We start from the raw sequence: 22,653 nt of genomic DNA on the forward strand, positions 1-22,653 counted from the left end.
AAAGTAGCACCCATTTCATTCTATTGTCCCCAAATGATGACAGACAGACGGCAAATGACGGCAAATCATGAAAATGGACTGGATTGAGTTCTAGTATTTTTTTTTTCGTTCCGTATCGCAGCTCTGAATCCACTGGTTTTGTTGGGGTTGCAGACAGACCGACAGACGAAAAGGGATTCCATCCCAACTTGATGCGCGGGAAGTTCTGGAACCGTAGGGATTCAGTGCCGAATTCATTGCGGACCCGTATGTTCTCTATATGGCGGAAGAAGGGACGGCATTGTGCTGGCTGGTTAGAAACGGTTGCAGGAAACGTACGGATCTTTCGATAAGTTATGATAATCACTGCCATAACAGTGAAGGAAATTGTGACATCTAGGGGTCGAATGTGTTAAGTTCTTGGCGCTTGGAATGGAATGGGAAGAGAGTGCTTTTTATAGGCCTCTGAAAGTTAGGAAAAATTGTGAATGAATGCGTTATTGATTGACTTCGTTTATTCAGTCAAATGAATCTCTCAGTAGGCTAGAATGTTTCGACCTAACTGCTGTCAAATTTATGTTTTGACAGTAGTTGTGGTGAGTAAGTATTGACTTCTAGCTAAATCGAGCCTATTTGGAAAACAAATCGTGGCAAATCTCATTCCAATTTGATTGTGACAATCCAGTTCAATTATTATGCAGGCACAAACTTTACCAACACTCCGGGGAATTGACTCAATTTTGTCGTATTGCAGCCGAAAGAAAATCCTCTTCGTTGCTAATCTTATTTCCGACAAAGTGGGCAAGAAAAAGGGCAAAATCCAACGTAAATAATCACCCTTGAGGGCCAATGTCGGACAATGTCCTTCTTCTTCCGAGGATTCTCACTGAATTCGGCTTTGTTTGAGGGTAGTAGGAAATTTTCATTTCTTTGCCGCCAACTTCATCCAGTGGGCGGCAGTTGGGGATTATTTTATGTACGTAGATAAGCGAACAACCCTGAGAAGCCTTCGTCGGTGGCAATAATGACAGAATCGTATGAAAGAAAAAGAAAAAACATGATGATACACAAAGATATGAGACATAAATGTTTGCACCACATGTGAGGATGGCAAATTAATTTGGGTCACGGCCTGCCGCAATCAGTAATCTTCTGACAGCAAAGTTTCTTCGTTTTTTTTTTGTTTTCTGTTGTCATATCGGGAAAGAGTGACACTTTTTCTATCACGGTAATTGCATGAGTGTGAACGAAACAACTGCTTGGTGTTTGAGTAAGATGACGAACTCTCATCCGTCACTGTCGGCGTTGTTCGATTATTCTAACGGGGATCTTCCATGGAATATCATAATGAGGACTGAATAATGGGGATAGCAAAACTTGCTCACAAATGCTGTAAAATTCGGTGCCAGAGTAAACAATAGTGTGTGTAAATTGGTAAATCTTTATATAAGAACCAAATCATGCTTCTTTTAAAAAAAAATCATACAAAATAAAGAAAAAATATTCATTTTTAGCGAATGAAAATTGCCGGGTCCGAATTTTCTGAAACCGTTCTTTCAACTTAACTAATATATTCTACAAACTTAGAAAAAATCGAAAAAATTTGAGCATCTCAAATGACACGTTTTTACAAGTCGTTTGAAAATTACATGCCTTAAATATATTTGAAATAAAAAAAAATCGGTAGCATCAGTGTAACTAGAACCAAGAAACATTAGATCACAAAGTACACCTGTTAATCGACTGAACCACAGGAGCACACATCTGTTCGACGGATAATTGGTACATGTAAATCCATACAGCGGAACTTGCTAACCAAGTGCAAAGTACACAGTCAAAGTCAACAAAATAAAATACGAATGGAATGTTTTGTTTTTTGTGAAGTTCGGCTTTTATGAATTGTATCATATGTAGAATTAGGTCACCTGAAAATTCATATTTTTTCTGTGCGTATGTATGTTTGCCACATATTTAAGTCGTTCATGTAAAATTCACTCATTTGACGAATTAGATGTATATAATTTACCTCGTACAACACGGTGAAACCTAATTTCAATCGTATATTATCAAAAAAAATTAAATTTATAGCAGTTGACGAATTCAATTATCACCAGCAAGTTAAAATCGATAATTTCGACTGTTTAAAATGTATTGAGATGTGTTTCGTAATATTAAAAATGCAAACTGAAAGAGGGAAAAATTAATCAAAGTTTATTTTGCAATTAATATTTCAGTTATCTTGAACTAATTTGAATGTTGAGATGAACCTCACTTGGAGCCCGCTCGCTCGTTCAATTGTAAGAGATATTTGTTACTTCAAGAGATTAACTGACGGAGTTTCGGTAGAAAGAGAAACGAATGAAGAACGGGATGATGCCCATTCGGTTCGACAGCGAAGGTTGTGTGTTGAAGACTGTCCCAGAAAGTATGGACGCAACCAAAAACCGCTGCCATTTCCCAATGGTTCAGAATCTGTAAATTTTTATGGCTGCGTCCTGTTGTTTAGACTTTTCTCTAACCTCTGTTGTGCAGTTGTTTATACGTTTTCATTAGTTTGTTTCGAAATGCGTGGCCTTTCAGCAGAACAACGTTGAAAAACTGTGTACAAATGGTGCACAGAATGCGGACTGTCACTGAGAAAGATAGCAAAAATAGAAGGAGTAAGTGAAAAAGCCGTGCGAAATGCAATCAAGAAGTTCGGTGAGAATAACACCTTTGAGGGTAAACTGAAAACGGGTCCAAAAAATGGTCCAGCTAACCCTCAGTTGGATAAACGTATACTGAAGGCGTTCGAGCAAAAGAAGGAGGTTTCAGTTCGGGATGTGGCCAAAAAATTGGACACTTAGAAGTCAAATGTTCTTCGTGCTAAAGAACGTTTAAATCTTCGAACCTATAAGAAGCAGAAACAACCAAAACGTAGTCCGAAACTAGAAGCATCGATCAGGCCGAGGGTTTCGAAAGCTGTACAATACGATTCTTGCTGGAAATTTGAACTGCATTATCACGGACGACGACACCTACGTGAAACTCGATTACGATGCGAGAAGGGTAAGTGTTAAACCAGTCCGAGACATCGATCGAAGTCGAAAAATTTGGTAAGAAAGCTATGGTCTGGCAAGCAATTTGTAGCTGCGGTAAGATTTCGAAACCCTTCATCACCACTGTTTCAATGAACAGCGAAATATACATCAAGGAATATTTACAAAAACAACTTCTACCCATGATTTGAAGCCACAAGGATCCTGTTGTCTTCTGGCCAGATCTTGCTTCTTGCCACTACTCGAAATCAACGGTAGAATGGTATACTACCAAAAATGTCACTTTCGTCCCAAAAGACATGAATCCAACATAAATTGCCCACAACTTCGACCAATTGAGGAATTTTGGGCATTAACGAAGGCACATCTTAGGGAACATGTCTCGGCAACCGAAACCATTCAACAGTTCGAAAAAGATTGGGAAAAAGTGTCAAAACTTGTCGCCAAGAAGTCCGTACGGAATTTAATGAGAAACGTTCGCAAGAAAGTGCGCCAGCTAGTCTACAATGGCTAAGTAGCAAATGTTGAGAATAATATTATGTTGTTGTAGTCTAATATTATCAGTATATCGAATTAAATTTGAATATCTAACACTTGTGAATTATTTACAGCGAAATCAAAGTGCGTCCATACTTTGTGGACAGTCTTTATTTTCGCCATCACTTGTAACAAAGTGCTCATGAAATTGAAAATTTTCACTTATCGCGCTGTAATACCGGAACCGGAAGTCGGATCAAGATGAAATTCAAAAACAGGCTAGCAAACTGTTTGAGTCTAAATTTTCAGTTCAGCCATCTCTGAGATAATTGAGTGACATTATTTGTCACAAAGACACACAGACCTTCTGCGATCTCGACGAACCGAGTCGAATGGTATATGTCACTCGGTTGAAAAGTCACATAACACACATAAAAGTCTCTCACTTTCGAGTTTGATGTTGGACTGAATGAAGAAGAAAACTGATTGTAAAAATGTCATTTGAATTTGAGCTCGAGAAAATCGTTTCTGCCCTTCTCCGGGAGCTCAATGTGACTTTCCGTTTCACTTTTCCAGTCCCTTATTGATCAGCACTTTCGGGGTTTCTGATATCGGAAATCGAAAACCAATGATGCCAATGATGGGACGTCGTTTTGGTTATGAATCGTTTTGATTTAAAAATAGGTGAAATTTCTTTTTTTCTGGCCCAAGATTTTACACCATTTTGCTTTATGATTGAAATCAGCATTTTATAGTTCAACACACCTATAATCCGGGTTCGGATCCAGATAAATGTCAATACATAATAGCCAAGGGATGGGACAACATGACCTTTCCTTCGAATCCCAAGTTTGTGAAAATCTGTTCAACCTTTTTCTTCTGATGGAAACGATGTGCACTTTTATGTCAAACACTTTTCGATTTCGACAAGCTGAACTCGTTTGGGCCACGGTTGAAAGGTTTGATTTTTTTTTAAAGTGACGCACACTACCAAGAATATGTGATAGATTCTTCAGAAGTTGAAACAAAAATCTACAAAAAATTCCATCCCGGTATGGGGGGGAGATGAAACGAATATTCATTTCATTATAACACAATTTTCACCGTTTGATGCTGTAATGCGCAACGTGTGAAAGAAACTGACAGCCACGCTTTCGGTTGGTTTGACACGTACGCGTTTCGTGGTTCGGTGAAATATTCGCTCGAACGTTTCTGCGTTGCTTTGTTCAGTTTCACAAGACTTCTACGAAGCTCGAAATCTAAAAGACAGTCCTTCCAGTAACAACCCATTATTCTTCGTCTTACCACAATCAACTTAACTAATCTAATTCGTTCGAAACTTGTTTGTAGCAGAAGAATTTTCCGAAGTTCCAAACGTAAATCTTGAAAACATATGGGAACTTAACACGCAATAAAACCATTCATTTCGATGTGCATACTTTGCTTCCCCGGTAGCGTCCCCGGTGACTTTTCCACACGTTGAACATTCGGAAAACGCTCCAGTGCTTCGTTCGGCACGGATGGGAAATTCTTTCACGCTCGTTTGTTCCGACCACTACAGGTCCGGGGGATCATCCGGCACTCGAAGGTTAATCTGATTTGAATTTTTGCATGGATCGTTGCCGCGTGTCATCTTCTCTCCTCCAACATCACATCACTTGCCTCGCCTCGTCGAACAAAGAATTCTCGAAATCGAAGTCAATAAAAACATCCCGACCGAAGAAGAAATGAAAAAAAAACACCCATGGGAAGACACATCGACATTCCCATCGTAGCGTAGGTTCTGTTGCTGCTGCTGCTGCTGCTGCTTGGGTGGTCGGAGTCAGAAAAAAACGTTTGTTATCTTCCGATTTGGGGAAAATCGAACAACCACTTCAACCCCCCGGGCCGAGATCGAGAATTGGATCGGTCGGCTTTTGTGTCGTGTCCGCCGCTCCCAACATCGCTTTGCTTCGGTACGCTATTATCCCATTGTGACGGTGCCTCTCACTCTCTCGGGATCGTATTACAACGGTATCAGAATATGGTAGTTGTTTTTTTTTGCTCCATGATCGGCGGTGAAAATCCGGCTTCATAGTTTGGAGCCTGCACCACCAGGTTAGACTGGAAGGAAGATTCAGCAAGAATTTATATGCAAATCCTCACCTCACGTTCCGAAGGAAGAAGCACTGCTGCTATTGGTTTGGCTGGTTCTTTACTGCTGCTTGGAGGAGATTTAGCGATGGCACGAACTGTTGTAAATCGGGCACTTTATTGAACGATGCATATTCCGAAATAAGCTGGTTAAACTTGTTCAATGGGTTGGAAATTTCTCCGGGGATCTATTCACAGATAGTAAGGTCTAGAATGTATCCTCAAAAATTAAATAGAATTTTACGGCATGGATCTTTCTCACCGCGAGGACAACGTCGACAATAAACACTTTCTTTCTATTTACGTTCAATTCATAAGAAGCGTTTCTTCAGCGTCTACGAAAACTTCAATTTACAAAACCCGCCATCGGAAGGTGGTGGAGCACACAATTCACAATCACAGCTTCAAAGGAATTCCGCCACCATCCAGCAGCCAACAGCAGAGTGATCCACAAAGAGAACCACTAACGAAAGATTTCCCCCCAGACGTTTGCAGAAGCGAAAAAGAAGTGAGAGAAAAAAGCGTGTCACACACGAAAACACATTCACCCTTCCACGAATCGGGCTCAAACCGGGCGCGACTATCGGCGCAGTTTTGATCCAATTTTCCGATTCATTACTTGTTCCGCGCTTGTTGTTGGGATCCGGCGGGAAATGTGGACAAGGGGAGATCTCCGGAGTTTTTCCTCCGCTCGTGGAAAAACTCTACATCCGGCTTTGCGGATGCAGGCTGTCGTGGTTCAGCATAAGCTGACTGTGTGTGTGTGCGTCATCTTCTTTTGTGTGCTCGCATCGAACGTGTCGGAGAATATTTGCGATGGTGGTTGCGAAAATCGAAAATATTCAAAGTAAACAATGGAATTTACAATCAGCTGCACACGCAAAAAAAAACGAAAAAAAGAAGAAAACAAGATGTGTAAAAACGAGCAAGTGCTTCCGTTAGCTTTTCAATGTTTGCCGAACGGATGAACGGGGAAAGCCGGTAATTCGATTGGAGATGCTGAATCCTTTTTCTCCCAGCAGAAGGAACGACTTTTTGCTTTACTTTACTTTACTTTTCTTACTAGTTGGCTTGCACTGAATCGAAAATAATGTTCCCGGTTTGGGATTAGACCAGGATTTGAATCCATAATCCAAAATCAATTGCTCTATGGCGCTTTTCTTCGATTCCAAGTTGTATTTGTTTTTGAAAGCCGAGCATAATTTTGCATTGTAAAGTAAATTGTAAAGACTTTAATTCTGTACATTAACTGTTGAACTTTCTAAACTCGCCAAGAAGTTTGTAGTACACGAACAAACATTCTAACACATGGGCTGAAAAGTCTCGGGCCTAACAAAGAGATCACGATGTTTTTGGTTCAGAATTTTACTTTATTCATCAACGTAATCTCCATCAAGAGCAACGCAATCATTCCAGCGCCGCTCTAACATTTCAATACTACTTTTGTAGAACGATTCATCTTTTGCCTTAAAATAGGCATCAGTTTCAGCGATAAACTATTCATTTGTGCGAAATGAATCAGTCTGCGTACAGCCAGTAGTCGCTAGTAGCCAGTAGTTCACTGTTAATGGTATTTCCTTTCTCAAGATAGTCGACAAATATTACACGCACATTCCAAAATACCGAGGCCATAACCTTTGTACCTTTGGACTAGGTTCACCAGTCGCTGTTCACTCAAATGACGATCGTTTTGATTCCGGAGTGAAGTGATGAATCCATGTGTCATCCATTGTCACATATCAACGCAACAATTCCGGTTTGTTACTTTTTAACAAACACTGCTCAGAATCACCACCAACACGTTATCGTTTTTGGTCAACAGTGAGCAAACGCGGCTTGAAAAGAACTTTTTCATAATCAAATGCTCATACAATATAAAGGCAACACGTTCTTTTAATATCTTTACGATGTCAGCTAACTCACGCAACTTCACTTTTTGTTCATTCAAAAGATTTTTTGGTTTTCTGGTGTCACCGCCTCATTTGGACATCCACTGCGTTCTGCCTCATCGGTGTCCCTACGACCACGTTTGAAGTCAGCAAACCAACGTTTTATTGTTGCTTCTGATGGAGCGGGAGGGGGTGGGGCCTGCATGAAATTTCCGAAATCGAAAAAAAATTGTTTGATGCCAAAAGACTCAGAATTGCATGAAACGTCTAGATTTAGTATCTCCGGAATAAAAAATCACAGCCATTTGGTTTTCGAACTTGAACAATGGCCTAACAGTAGTTTTAAAACGGGCCTAAGCTAGTTAAAATCTGATGGTCATCTCCGAGAAACTTGCGCGTAAAAATACAACGCGTTTTGTCGGTTACGTCACTTATACAATCATATCTTCGGAACCAAAAGTCACAGCCATTTGATCTTTAAACTTGATCAATGGCCCCACAGTAGCTTTCAAACGAGCATAAGTTTGTTAAAATCGGTTCAGCTATTTCTGAGAAAATTGAGCGCGTTCAAATATCTTCGAAAAGTGCACACACACACATACACACAGACATTTTCTGATCTCATCGAACTGAGTCGAATGGTATACATGCGTCTCCGAGGCTCCGTTCAGCAATTCTTTCCAGCATTTCTAATACCTTTTTATAGAGAAAGTCAAAAAGGTGACTGCAATAGAACTAGCGCCATCTATGTGTCAGGCCCGGGACTTTTCAGCTCATATGTTAAGGACCATTGACTTGTTCCAAATCTCACTTCAATCATGCTACCTGAATGTTATGTGCACATACAGAGCTTTATATACCCTTGTGGCAAATCATTGATAATAAGAGAGATCTGAAAATCGTATGACGTTTCGTGATGAAAACAAAAATCATATGTTGTCGGTTCAAGTGTGATTCACACGTTATATCAGATGACTGTTACCGACAAGGAATGGCAATGGGAAGGAGCTGTGTAACACTTATTAACATACAAAAGCTTGCTTCATTTAGAATTGGAACAAACTTTTGCTCATATTGTGGCGCTCCTGGTGGACGGATTTGGAAGTTCTTGGCGCCCACGTGTCGCGAATTTTGTCAGCTTCACGTATGATATTTGACATTCCGCAAATCGACTGTACTTTGTAAACATTCAACATGGAAGCCGAAAGAAGGGAAAAAAATGGTGCACAGTTATTTCGAAAATCCATTGTGGTCTGCATCTAGGCTAGGTAAACAGCTGAAATTGCCCAGAAATACCGTATGGCGCGTTATCAAACGGTATAAGGAAACATTGACGACGATTCGGAAGCCTCAAACCAATCGTCGGAGTGGAACTGTCGACCGGAAACTGCGTGGTAAGATTTTGCAGACGATTAAGAGGAATCCTAATCTGTCGGACCGTTATTTGGCCAGAAAATTCGGTGCTGCCCACAGTACCGTGAGGAGAACTCGACTCCGGAAAGGAATCAAATCGTATCGAGCTAGCAAATAGCCAAACCGGACCATAAAACAGAATAGTCTGGTCAAAATTCGTGCTCGGAAACTATATAACCAGGTGTTGAGCAAGTTCGACGGGTGTCTTCTGATGGACGATGAAACCTATGTCAAGGCTGACTTCGGGCAAATCCCTGGTCAAAAATTTTACTTGGCAACGGCTCGGAGGGATGTTCCAGCCAAATTTAAATTTGTTTTTGCCGACAAATTTGCAAGAAAATATATGATTTGGCAGGGCATTTGCAGCTGTGGCAAAAAACGAAAGTTTTCGTTACAAATAAGACAATGACATCGGAACTATACCAAAAAGAGTGTCTCCAAAAACGAATTTTACCGTTCATTCGATCCCACGACCATCCCGTAATGTTTTGGTTAGATTTGGCAAGCTGTCGATACAGCAAAGTCGTATGGTATGCAGAGAAAGGGGTCCAGTTTGTTCCGAAAAACCTTAACCCACCCAACTGCCCCCAGTTCCGCCCTATTGAGAAATACTGGAGGATAAAGAGGAGACTCAAGGCAAAGGGAAAGGTTGTCGAAGACATCAATCAGATGACGACCTGGTGGAATAAGATACAGCGTTGTTACGAAAAATTTCGAAATCAAAACGCGCAAGATCCGCGCGAAGTCGACTACTGAAACGCGCGAAATCCGCGCGAAGTTGTAAACCAAAACGCGCGATATTCGAGCGAAGCGTTTACACCATGAAAATACAGTTGTTATGTTCCGCAGAACTTAAAAATCCACTTGAATATAATCTTAAACTCTGCATAAGTTTTTTTTAAAGAAGTTAATCAGATTTCAATGAGGACATTTATTTTGTTTCAAGATCTTCTTGCTCGGCAAACTTTTCCTTCTCGGCAAGAAAAATTTTAAGGTAGACCACATAAGGATGATCTGATTTAATCTTTATAATTTCAGTCTCAATTATTTATCACCTCCTATTAAGTTTTTGTTTTCTGAGACAGCACCTTTTCTTGTCGTCGGATTTTACTCTGAATGTCTATCTTTTCCTCTTCATTTTCAATTTTTCTATTTGGAGCAGGGAAAAGCCCATTGGAGTTAGTTTCCGTCAAAGTTGCTCTCCAGTAGGCATAAAACCCCTTCATCGTTTGCATCAACAGATTACAATTATCCAAATTATACATTTCCTCTAAATCTAATGAGACAATAACATGTGGAACGATTTTTTGATAACATCACGTGATAAATAAAAGCCGAAAAAATTTAATCATTTGTTAAATATGCGATGCATGCTAATAATGGACTCGTTATATATAAAATCAGTTTTAGCATAGGAAATCCGAAGAAAAAATAGGATCGAAGATTATGACGTCAAATGTCTTATTGTAACAATAGCTCGGAGCAATCGATTCGCGACTGAAGTAGGTCTGCCACAAACCTAGCCTTACAAACATCGCGAAGAACAGATAAGAAACCATTCAGAAATCACCTCTGTCTAGTTGCGGGCGTTTGCCCGGATTACCCAAAGCTAGGAGCTATCCCTCAGTAAAGTCCGAACGAGCGGCAGCGAGCCGCATTAGACCTTTCAAAATTGCAGTAAATTAGAACAATTTCTATTAAACAGCTTGTTCATCTGTTATGCCAAATGTCTGTTATGCCAAATAACCATTATGCCAAACGGCGTTATGCCAAACGGTATTATGCCAAACAACTTTATGCCAAACGTGGTAGCCCCTGCAAAACCATATTGTAGATGTTACACCAATTAGATAAATTATCCAACAGTCCTTATAGGAACTCTGAGTCACTAGAACACTTGATAGAAAAATTTGAATCGTTGAGATACAATAAATATATAAACGGTCCAAGGTGACTTCCTCGAGGAACTTCAGAGATAACAGCAAATGGTTTTTTTACGATGCTTTTTTTACGCGGATTTCCGAAATAACGCAAAGAAGTTCTTGCTTTGTCTTAAAAATTTTTAAGTCAACTCTCTGACACTGAAAATTTTCGATGTAAAAAAATTTTTCAGATTACACCAGATCTCGACGACGGTTTTGCCAAAAAAATTTTTTTTGAAATTACAACAGATCTGGACGTTTCATGAATTCCTAAGACATTTGGCATCAAACGAAAAATTCTTGTAGCCGTGCTTGTAAAGAACGTATGATGAAGGAAGTGTGGGTTAATAAATTTGTGGAAGTTGAATACTTTGGTATGTAGTTAGAGCATCTAAGTGTTATAAAACCCAGAACTATAATTCCAAACAACTTCGATACAGAGCACAAAGCAGCACAATAGTTGGATACTTTTGTAAACTGGAAACACATAGGATTTCTTCCATATTTCACGAAAAATTCCAGAACGCAAAGAGCAATTGAAAATGTTGGATATTGGAACTACCAAACTATTAGAGCAATTTATCACCACGGATGGAATCCTGTCGGATCCAGCATTAGATAAACGTTTTAACCTTTTCTTCTTCGTTTCTTTTCTTGCCCAACTCGAGATCGAAGAGTATAAAAACGAAGTATTGTCCACTGAACTATTTGCCTCCTCGTAAATTATATCAAAGTTTTCACGGCCAACTCTATCAATTGCTGAAACGTTCGCCCACCTTCAATTTTTTGGAATTTCATAAAACTGCACTTGTTTTTTTTAACAAATGTGAAACAATGTTTCTTGAAATTCGCGCTAAGTCCGAAACAACCCTGAAGATAGCTAAAACGATAGACGAAGAAGGTGTGCGCCGCCTAATGAGCCGTGTTACAGGAAAAATTCGAAAATTCCTTCAAAACCGTGACGAATAATTTTATCCGTATTTTTTTAAGTATGAAGAAAACGCTACATTTGTATAAAAAAAGATCTTGAATTCAATAATAAGTAACTGAAATACAGGCAATTGTCTTTGTTCCAATTCTATCTGAAGCAAGCTTTAGTTCGTAAAAAAAAAGACTTTGTTAATGATCGTTTGGATGTACGCATTACGTCGTAATGATTTAACTTGAAGAGAATGTACATAGGTATGTGAAGTACCGTGCGCACTCATTATTCTCGCGATAGAAGGCAACACTGTACAGATTTGAGATGAGTACTAAAATCTTACACTTGCCGGGAATAGCAATGGGCAGTGTTAAAATTAGTATCAAATCTAATCAATTTCTTTTCTACATGAAATTGAGATTGTTTTTCGGTTAGGATTATTGCGCAATAATACTCAGTGATGAAACAAGAGCAAAACCTAAATTTAAGTATTTCAACTCCTTTCAACAGTGAACAGTTATCATTGAAATTCTCAACCAACTATTCAATGCACATTTTTACAAAACATGAGAAAAAGGGTGCAAATTAAAATTAAAAAATGCAAGAGTTAATTATTCAGATTAAAACGATTTTCATCATGTCTGGAATTATTCCCGAAAAATTATTCACTTCTGTAGCATTAGGAGTTTTTCAACCCGTTACGGTTACAGCAGATTTAACACATGCTCCAGCAGTCAAGTGGCTTTACTCGTCACGCACAGCTTACTAACGCTGTTTGATCACAGAAATCCTTTCATACGCGGAGAAACACACGTGGAAGACACAGCTGTCAAATAGCAAGCTTCAACTGTCAGCTGTCAGCCTTTATCCGAGACAGACAGGCTTATGAAGGTTAAATTTCATCAACGCATGAAAGGCAAACGTTCGGAAAATGGTTTTCCCGCTCTCGTGATTCCAGTGCGATTTTGGTCGTTTTTTTCTGTTCGCTTCAGTCTCCTTAACTTCTAGGAAAAATTAAATTATCATCCCCACGAACATTATAAATAGATTCGCGACCAGTCGCCACGACAGACTTGCGATATTCCGCGAAAGACTGCAAACTTGAAAGTAGGTTACTGCTTCGCGAATTACAGAGACCATCATAATGGGCTTCACTCGGTTGCAGAAAGAACCCATGGAATTTTCGCATGAATAATTCAAATCAACGCGGGCGTCTATAGCGAACGGAGAGAACGAAATCGAGTCGGCGGTTTACTTCGTTTGCTGTAAAAGCAGCTGATCGTGCAAGCAGTGGTTTCATCGCAAAGCTTCTTTTGTATTACTTGAAAAAATTGTTTCAGCTTTTGATTCGAAGGCAAATAGCAACGAAACAAACTTCATGCAACTCTTCAACTGCACACTAAACCGGTCGTCCGATGACCTCATTTTCATCTTCATAATCGCGTTTTTTAAATGGTGCACTTCAGCACTTTCAGCATCCTACGCTCGTTCCTTCTCCTCCGAGGAAACTCAGCAAACCGGCCTAGCAAACAGCTGCGAACAGCGTTTGTCTGCGGACGTGCCGGGCAAAAGAATTCCCTTTGAGAATTTCTCATTTCAAAGTTAATGACTATAGCGCATCAAGCGAACACAACTACCACCACCACCCAGTACACTGATGTTGGTTTTCTTTGTTTTGTTTTTTTTTTCCTTCCACCATGGGACATTGAAAGGACACGCGCACCTCACCGATTTCAACATCGCAACCCGTCTGCCACCGGACGGGCTGGCCTGCAGCATGTCCGGGACCAAGCCGTACATGGCGCCGGAGGTTTTCATGTGTGCCTTAGAGGAGATCGGTAAGTAGAAAAATTGAAGCTTTGAACTACCAACAGATACGAAAAAAAATCATTGCTCCAGTGGAAATTACTGCACTTTTTGAAATCGAGACTAGTGCCCTTAATGTCCTTTAAGAAATTCTTCGGTTTCTCTTGGATTCTTACTAGAACTACTCTGACCACTGGCTAAAATAATAAAAATCATTAAAAAAGTTAAGCTTTTATTCTGGCTATTTGTGTTATTTATACTGTATATTCTAGTATTGCTTTTAGTACTTTTGCTAAAGCTGCCATTTGTTTGTTTTATTTTGGCTGTTTCTGCTATAGTTTTAATTTGCGCTACTGTTAGAATTTTGATTATCTTTTTCATTTTTTGTTTACTTTGTGTTTACTCATACATTGATTTGGTTATTCTTACTACCTATCCTGTTCTGGTAATGTTTGCTATATTCCCTTTTTGACTAATTTCACTGTTCCATTTCTTACGCCTATTTTCATCCTTTTGACTATATTTTGTATTTTCCTTGTTCGTTATCGACTTCCTGTTTTGTACATTTTTCTTATTTTCTGCTCATTAAACAATTTTGAGATGTTTTACGGACTATGTTTTATTTCTTCCAACTTTACTTTATCTCTTTTTGAAAAATTGTTCTAATTTTCGCTTAGTTCTCAATTTTAACATGTCATTTCAAAGCTTGTTTCTTTTTTAATTCAGCTCATAAGTATGAGCTTGAGTAAATTTGTCTATTTTTTTATTTCCGCGAACTATACTCTTTTACTGTAATGAAATATGTTTTTATTTTTACTATGTTCACCATTTGAAATCTTTTTCAAACTTGAACTTTTAATTCAGCTTATTATTATCAGCTTGCTTACACTTGGCTATTTTTTCCGCTAATTTTACTCTACATCTTTTTAGAATTTTGTGTCTAATTTGGCTATGTTCGTAATTTTCCGAGTTTTCTTTTTGCATTAGCTTATTCATTGGAGCTTACCTTAATTTCTCTATATTTATTTTCGCATGATATTACTCTTTCACTTTTTGATGTTTTGTTCGTATTTTCAATGTATTCTTAATTTTAAAATATCTCTTCATAGTTTTTTTTAATTCAGCTTATTAGTATGAGCTAATTAGTATGTATTAGTTGAATCAAAAAAATAACCAAATATACTATTTTTTTAATTCAACTAATTTTTCTTTTTTACTTTCTAGAATTTCGTTTATTGTTTTTTTTTCTCTTGGCTGTTCATGCTATTTATTGTAGTACTGCTACCTTTATCATTGTTACTACTTTTACTAAAGTTAGCATTGCTATTTCTATTATATTTTTTTTCACAACTTTTTAGAATTTTGGTTATCTTTTTCATATATTATTTTTTGCAATTTTTATACATTGATTTGGTTATTCTTGCTATACTGTTCTTAAAAGTTTTATTATGTTCACGTTTTTGATTAATTTTAATAATTTCACAGTTTCATTCCTTACACTCTGGTGTTATCCTATTGACGATCTTCAGTATTTTTCTTGAAGGTGTTTTGACATTCTATTTTTCACATTCTATATTGTCTCTGCTTATTAAATAATTTTTGACTTATTTTCTTCAATTCAGTTTGTTACTACCTTGTTACGTTGCTTTTACGTGTCTATATTTAATTTCTATTAAATTTACTCTCTCTTTTTTGAAGTGTTTTTTTAACTGAATCCATTTTAATATATCTTTTCGTAGCTTGTTTTTTCTACTCATCTTATTAGTATTAGCTTAATTTATTTTGTTCAATTTACTGAATACTCTCATATCCAGAAAAGAACGAATTATTCCTTCATGGATAGAATAGAACAATTAATTCACTTGAATAATATGTATGCTTATTTTCCTTCAAAATTAGATACATGCGATTTCGTTTCGATAAGATGTTTCATCATGCTAATTTTGATCAGTGTATTCCATGTTGTTTTGGGATCATTTCTAATCATTCCATAATTTTGACATTTCCAGTAGATTTGGCAAATAACTGGCTTCAATATGTTAAAATTGGGATGCCAAAACTCTTGTAACGTTTTTTAGTACCCTTGACGTAACGTAACGCCTATGATTCACAAAAAAGTAACGCATGTAACGTTTCGTAACGCCTATAACTTATTAAAAAGTTACGCATGTAACGCTTCGTAACGCCTATAGCTTACAAAAAAGTAACGCATATCACGCTTCTTAACGCCTATAACTTAAAAAAAGTAACGTATATAATGTTTCGTAACGCCTGTAACTTACTAAAAAGTAACGCTTCGTAACGCCTATAACGGACATAAAAGTAAAGCATGTAACGCTTCATAGCACCTATAACTTATGAAAAAGTAACGCATATAACGCTTCGTAACGCATATAACTCACAAAAAAGTAACGCATGTAACGCTTCGTAACGCCTATAACTTACAAAGAAAATAACCCATGTAACACTTTGTAACGCCTGTAGCTTACTAAAAAATAACGCATGTAACACTTCGTAACGTCTATAACATACAAAAAAGTAACACATGTAACGCTTCGTAACGTCTAAAACTTACACAAAAACTAACGCAAGTACCGCTTCGTAATTTTTATAACTTAGAAGTAACGCTTCGTAATGCTTACAACTTACAAAGAAAATAACCCATGTAACACTTCGTAACGCCTGTAACTTACTAAAAAATAACGCATGTAACACTTCGTAACGTCTATAACATACAAAAAAGTTACGCATGTAACGCTTCGTAACGCCTAGAACTTACACAAAAACTAACGCAAGTAACGCTTCGTAATTTTTATAACTTAGAAGTAAAGCTTCGTAACGCCTATAAGTTACAAAAGTAACGCATGTAACGCTTCGTAACACCTATAACCTTGTAAAAAGTAATGCTCTTCCTCTTTTCAGAATTTTGTTTTTAATTTTACTATGTTCGTAATTTTCCGAGTTTGTCTTGCTATGTTCTCAATTTATTTATTTATATATATATATATATATATATATATATATATATATATATATATATATATATATATATATATATATATATATATATATATATATATATATATATATATATATATATATATATATATCTTACTGCGTGTTATTTTTAATTCAGCTTATTATTAACAAGCTTAGATATATTTTTATTTCGTCTAATTTTACTTTTTCTCTTTTTGTAGTTTCTACAACTCTTTTTGTAGTTTGAATATTAGTATTAGCTTGCTTCATACTTATACTTGGCTATTTTTCGTTTACGCTAGTTTTACTTTTACACTTTTTAGTTTTGTGCTGTGTTCACAATTTTAATATATTTGCTAATAGCTTGTGTTGTGTTTAGCTTATTTATTTACTATCATCTGACATAACAGTCTAAATGATTTAATTTGATTTTTTTAGTGTTATTATCAGCTCGCGTATAATTGACTATATTTTATCACCACTAATTCCACTCTATGACTTTTCAGAGCATTTTTTCAATTTTTGCTAAAAATTCTCCATTTTAATTTATCTATTCATAGCTTTTTTTCAATTCAACTTATTAGTATTACCTTTCTTATATGAGCCCTATTTAATTTCCCCTAATTTTTCTCTCACTTTTTTGAGTTTTGTTCATATTTTCGATGTGTTCTTCGTTCTAAAATATCTTTTCAGAGCTATTTTCTTAAATTCATTTTATTGGTATAAGCTTGCTTAAATCTGTCTGTTTTTTCATTTCCACTAATTTTACTCCTTCCATATTTTAGCATATTGTTTCTTATTTTACTATGTTGGTTATTTAAACATGTCTTCTCCTAGTTTTAATTTGCAATTTAGTTTATTGTTGTAAGCTTGCTATTCTTGATTTCCACAAATGTTACTCCGTAACTTACAGAGTTTCATTTTTATTTTCGCTGTGTTCTCAATATATCTTTTTATAGCTGTTTTTTTATAATTCAGTTTATTGGTATAAGCTTGCTTATACTTGCCTAGTTTTAGTGCCGCGAGTTTTGCTGTATCACTTTTTAAAGTTTTGTTTCTATTTTGCAATTTTAAAACATGTTCTTTTGGATTGCTTTTTCAATTCAGTTTTTGTCATTAGCTTGCTTATATTTCCCTATTTTTTGCTACTGCTAATTTGAATTTTTCCTTTTTTAGAGTTTTGTTTTGTTTTTCGCTATGTTCTTATTTTTAACACATCTATTTCTAACTGGAATTATTAATTCAGCTTATTATTATCAGCTTGCTTATACTTGGCTATTATTTATTTCCACAAATTTTACCCAGTTACTTTCCAGAGTTTTGTTTTTAGTTTCGCTAAGTTCCTAATTTTAAAATGCCTATTTATAGATTGTTTTTTTTTTTAAATTCAGCTTATTAGTATAAGCTTGCTTATATTAGTCTATTTTTAACACTAATTTTACTCGTCATATTTTCAAATTTTTGCCTACCTTCATTATCCGCTAATTTTACTCTTTCACATTTATGAATTTTGTTTATTATTGTAAGCTTTCCTTCAATTTTCAGAATTTCGCTTTTGTTTTTGCTATATTCGCAATTCTATTATATTTGTTCAAATCTTGTTTTATTCAGTTCAGCTTGTTATTGTCTGTTTGCTTATATATAGCTGCATTTTGCTTTCAATAATTTGACTCTCATTTTTTATAGTGTAATTTTTATTTTCGCTATGTTCGCAATTTTAAAATATCTTTTACTACTATTTAGAGTTTTGTTTTTATTTCTGCTATCCTACAAATTTTACTGCATCTAGCTATAGTTTGCATTTTTTTCAATTCAACTTATTGAAATGGGTTTCCTTTTATGTGCCCTTTTTTATTTCTCTTAATTTTCATTATTTACTGCTAAGAATTTTTTTCATTGTGTTTGCTATGTTCGCAATTTAAATGTATCTTTTGGTAGTTTGAATTTTTAATTTTGCTTATAATTGCATTTATTTAGCTTCTTTTTATTTCCACTAATTTTACTATATAACTTATTAGAATATTCATTTTTTCCTATGGTCTTAATTCTAAAATGTCTTTTAATGACTTGTTTTTCCCAATTCAAATTATTATCAGCTTGCTCATATTTGTCTGTTTTACTTGCACTCAGTTAACTGTATAACTTATTAAAGTTTATTTTTTCAATAAGCTTGCTATATTTTATTTCCACTATTTTCACACAATGACTTTCAAGAGTTTAGTGTTTATTTTGGCTATGTTCTTAACTTTAAAATATCATGTCATACCTTGCTTTTTTTTCAATTCAGCTTATTAGTATGAGCTAGCTTATAATTGTTTATGTTTTTATTTCACCTAATTTTACTCGTTCATGCTTTTGAATTTTGATTTTAGTTTTTCTATGCTATTTAGTAAAACAATTTTTTTTTAGTTTATTATTGTCAGCTTGCTTATATTTTGCTATCATTTTATTTTCACAACTTTTAAAGTTTTGCTTTATTTTCGCTATGTTCTTATTTTTAATATATCTTTTCACTTGTTTGATTTTCACTAATTTAACTCTATAACTTTCTCGAGTTTTGCTGTTTTCGGCTGTTCGCAATATCAGTATAAGTTTGTATTGCATGTTTTTTTCAATTCAGTTCATTATCATAAGCTTATTTATATTTGGCTTTATTTTTGTTTCCACTAATTTTACTTATTCACTTTTTAGAGTTTTTTTTTCATTTTTGTGGTTATGTTCACAATTTTATAATATCTTTTCATAGCTTATTTTTTATGTTCAATTCTGTTAATTAGTATATGCTTGCATATATTTGACATTTTATTAAATTTTCGCGAATTTTACTCACCAGAATTTCATTTTTATTTTTGCTCTGTTCGCAATTCAATTATTTATTTTCAAAGCTTTTTTCTATTCAATTCTACTATTCAGACTTTTTATACTAGGCTAATCGCTTTAATTCCGAAGTAATGTGATGGATCCATATTTGATCCATTATCACATATCGACGCAAAAATATGATTTATTAGCTGTAAATATGGCCAAACACTGCTGTGTTTTTTCACTTTTTTCCGACTAATCGAAAGTGAGTACTTCATAAACGTCATATGAATTTGACAATGACAGCGCCATCTGTTTGTCAGTCACACGACTTCTTGAGTGGTGTAACTCATAAGATCAATTCAAACATTAGTAGCAAAATTGCCTTAGTGCTCGATTTTTTTTGTCTGTTTTAATTAATGCATTCACGAAGAGCAGTTGCTTTTTTCAATCCCTTTAACTGTTTCCGAACGTAAAGCACCGAACCGCCTTCAGCTTTCAATCTGCACTGAAGCCTGCAGTAAAAATCCATTACAGAAAGCACTTTTCACTGGACAGACAAATTCCATTACCTTCGTTTATCTACCTTCGGAGAAGCTTCACCGGCGACTCTTTGTTGGAAAGCCAACCGGACAGAAGGCCAGTTTGCTTTTCGGACTAACCAAACCCATGTCCGACCCTATCGACAGTTGTGAAAACATAAATCACAAACATTAACCCTTTAGTAATCGTGTGTGTTTTGTGTTGGTGGCCAATTCTCATCCTCGAGACCACAGATGACAACGGTCTTCATTGGGTTAATTTGACTAGGACAAACGTTTCCCCGGCTCCGGCAATCCGATAGCTTTTTCTGTTTACTTTTAACGATTCCAACAGGACATTAGAATAGCGCTGGCTGGCACTGAACGACAGTTCTCTCAGGTTCTCTCTCTCTCTCCCTTTGTATGTCTGACCGATTTGAATTCGTTTCGTTCCCAATGGATACATTGCTAGGGTAGAAAAAAAAGGTAAAGTCAGCCTACTCAGCATACGCACCGTCACATCAGTACAATCTGTACACAATAGACCTTTTTTCCCCATTCCAAATTGGTCGCTTTTTCCTGTGGAATGTGCTTTCGGATTTTATTGTCAACTGTATTGTTGTCTGGAATGGATGGTAGGCGAAAAAATCAAAGTAAACTGTGATTTTTTCCTGCAATAACGACCGATACAAACTCTCTTTGAAAAGTTTATGATTTTCAAAACTCAAAGATGATGAAAATTTCGCCTCAATTCCGTGTGGAAAGCTCTATTCAGTGGCAGATTTTACATACACCACCAACAAGTGGCGGAATCTGTTACGACAGTGTGCAATAACAAACTAACGAAGTTAGAATGATAGTTCGATTTTGTTTTTTCAGTTGGTGCACAAACTTCATACCCAACTGACAGATGATGAGAAACCGGTAGTCTGTGCACTAAAGGTATAGATTTTTCCACACGTTCCCGGGCAAAGAAAGATTCATCGGAAAACCGACGCATAGTTTTTGCATATTGAACGATGACTGGCAGGAGTTTTGTTTACGAATGATGATAAGATACCTAAAAGAAATTGGTTCGGATCTGGATGATTTTGTGGTAAACAGAGATCAATTCGAACTGATCCGTTAGTGTGTAACTATGAATACTTGACTCAAACAATAATCCTACTAGGAAACATTTCATTCTACAGATTTTTATGCTTACGGAATCCAACAACAATGTTTAAAACTCGACCGGTGCTGAGTCACACACTGAACCATTTTTGAAACACTTTTACTGAATCGAATTTCTGCTACACACTCACAGATGGAGCTAGCGATTCAAGCAAATGAGCAAATTTCGGAATGATAATGAATTCCAAAAATTTGACAGCTGCAAAATGGGTTCTGAAAATGATACGAATTTTTCGTCGGGTCTTTTGATGGCTTACTGGCAAAATCCCGGGCACATATGCCAACGGATGCCGCCGGGCTGTTTGTTTGAAGTTATCAGCCGTTGCAGCAGCCATTCAGTACTCTCGAGCTTAGTTTTTTGTTGTTGAATTACTGGGACGTGAAATAGGGTTTGATTTGCGTAACAAACTAGGAAAAAGTGAATAGATTTTTTCCAGCATGTCACTAGTTCGTCGAAGCTTCTGTGCATGCATAACAGATTCGACAGATTCTGTTTGTACGAGAGCTTAACGACAAGCCGGGATTTATAATGCTGTAGTGTTACGTTTGGAGCACCGTGCTGGCCGAAAATTCCAAAATGGAACTCACATTCCTCATACAAATCGAAATGAGAAAGACTTGACGTCGCGATATTTTACAGATTGCATTTCTTGCAACGTACAGAAAAGCTGAGAATTTTGTTATCCAAGTAGGCTAACTATAGATCGTGATTAAATCTACGTAGAAATTTGTGACAGAGATGCCAGGTAAAAATTTCAAATATCTTCCAGGCAGGGTTGGAAAAGTCTGTATATCCGAAAAAAAAATCTCCAGTCAGCAAGTATGTCTTGCTGGCAGCCATTTCTCTATAGAGTATGATATGCTAAACTGATTTGGCGAGCAAAAAAAAAAGGTCGCGACAATTTCAAAACTCTGTAAATTTTTACGAAAGTCTCCGAAAAACTCGATTTTCAAAAGTCTGCAAAATGTCTGCAGCACTATTGAGCAATTTGACGTCTCTGTTACTCATACCGATGCAGAGTGCACACATCTATTCATATACGAAATTAGAATGTGTGCGAGCCGAAGTCAAAGTTTGTTGTGGGTTCAATTTTACACTGAGGTAAAACTTTTTTGACTCATAATCATACACTGCGAAAAATGCATATAGAATTTCGTAAACTATGAACTAATGAACCAAGTAGAAGACAGTTCCATTACATGATATAGAGTTTCATGAACGATTTTATGCCTTTCTCAACTGTTCTCTTGGCATTGCAGTGTTTTTTATTGCATATATGTCTTTAATAATTGGCACGATGCGGCTCGACAAAATTCACTGGGTTATTTCGACATACTCACACTAGCATTAACCTTTCAACTGCTGAGAATAGCCACACCAACACATTCGCACGTGGATTGGACTATGTACGAAATCTGCAAATTTACAGACAAATCTGCAGATCTGGCTTCTCTAATTTGTGAAGTCTACACGGTTAAAATAAAATACCCATTTATGAGTACCACAAATACTCCTTTTCGGCTTCAATACGAGCTGTCAAAAGTTGGGTATTTTTGATATATAAAACTGAGTGAAATACTACCCACATCATGCAGAGC

General features: G+C 36.4%; 1 protein-coding gene across 2 annotated transcripts in view; it reads left to right on the forward strand.

Moving 5' to 3' along the window:
• The window catches only part of LOC131425941 (serine/threonine-protein kinase 32A), a 280,520-nt gene that overhangs the window by 239,514 nt on the left and 18,353 nt on the right, over positions 1-22,653 (forward strand). For both annotated transcript variants that reach the window (XM_058588268.1, XM_058588267.1), the window contains exon 8: positions 13,486-13,611. In XM_058588268.1, coding sequence (XP_058444251.1) covers positions 13,486-13,611 — 126 coding nt within the window. The remainder of the gene's footprint in view (positions 1-13,485; positions 13,612-22,653) is intronic.

Source organism: Malaya genurostris, chromosome 1 (assembly GCF_030247185.1).
Source record: "Malaya genurostris strain Urasoe2022 chromosome 1, Malgen_1.1, whole genome shotgun sequence".
In the NCBI taxonomy this organism is placed as follows: Eukaryota; Metazoa; Arthropoda; class Insecta; order Diptera; family Culicidae; genus Malaya; species Malaya genurostris.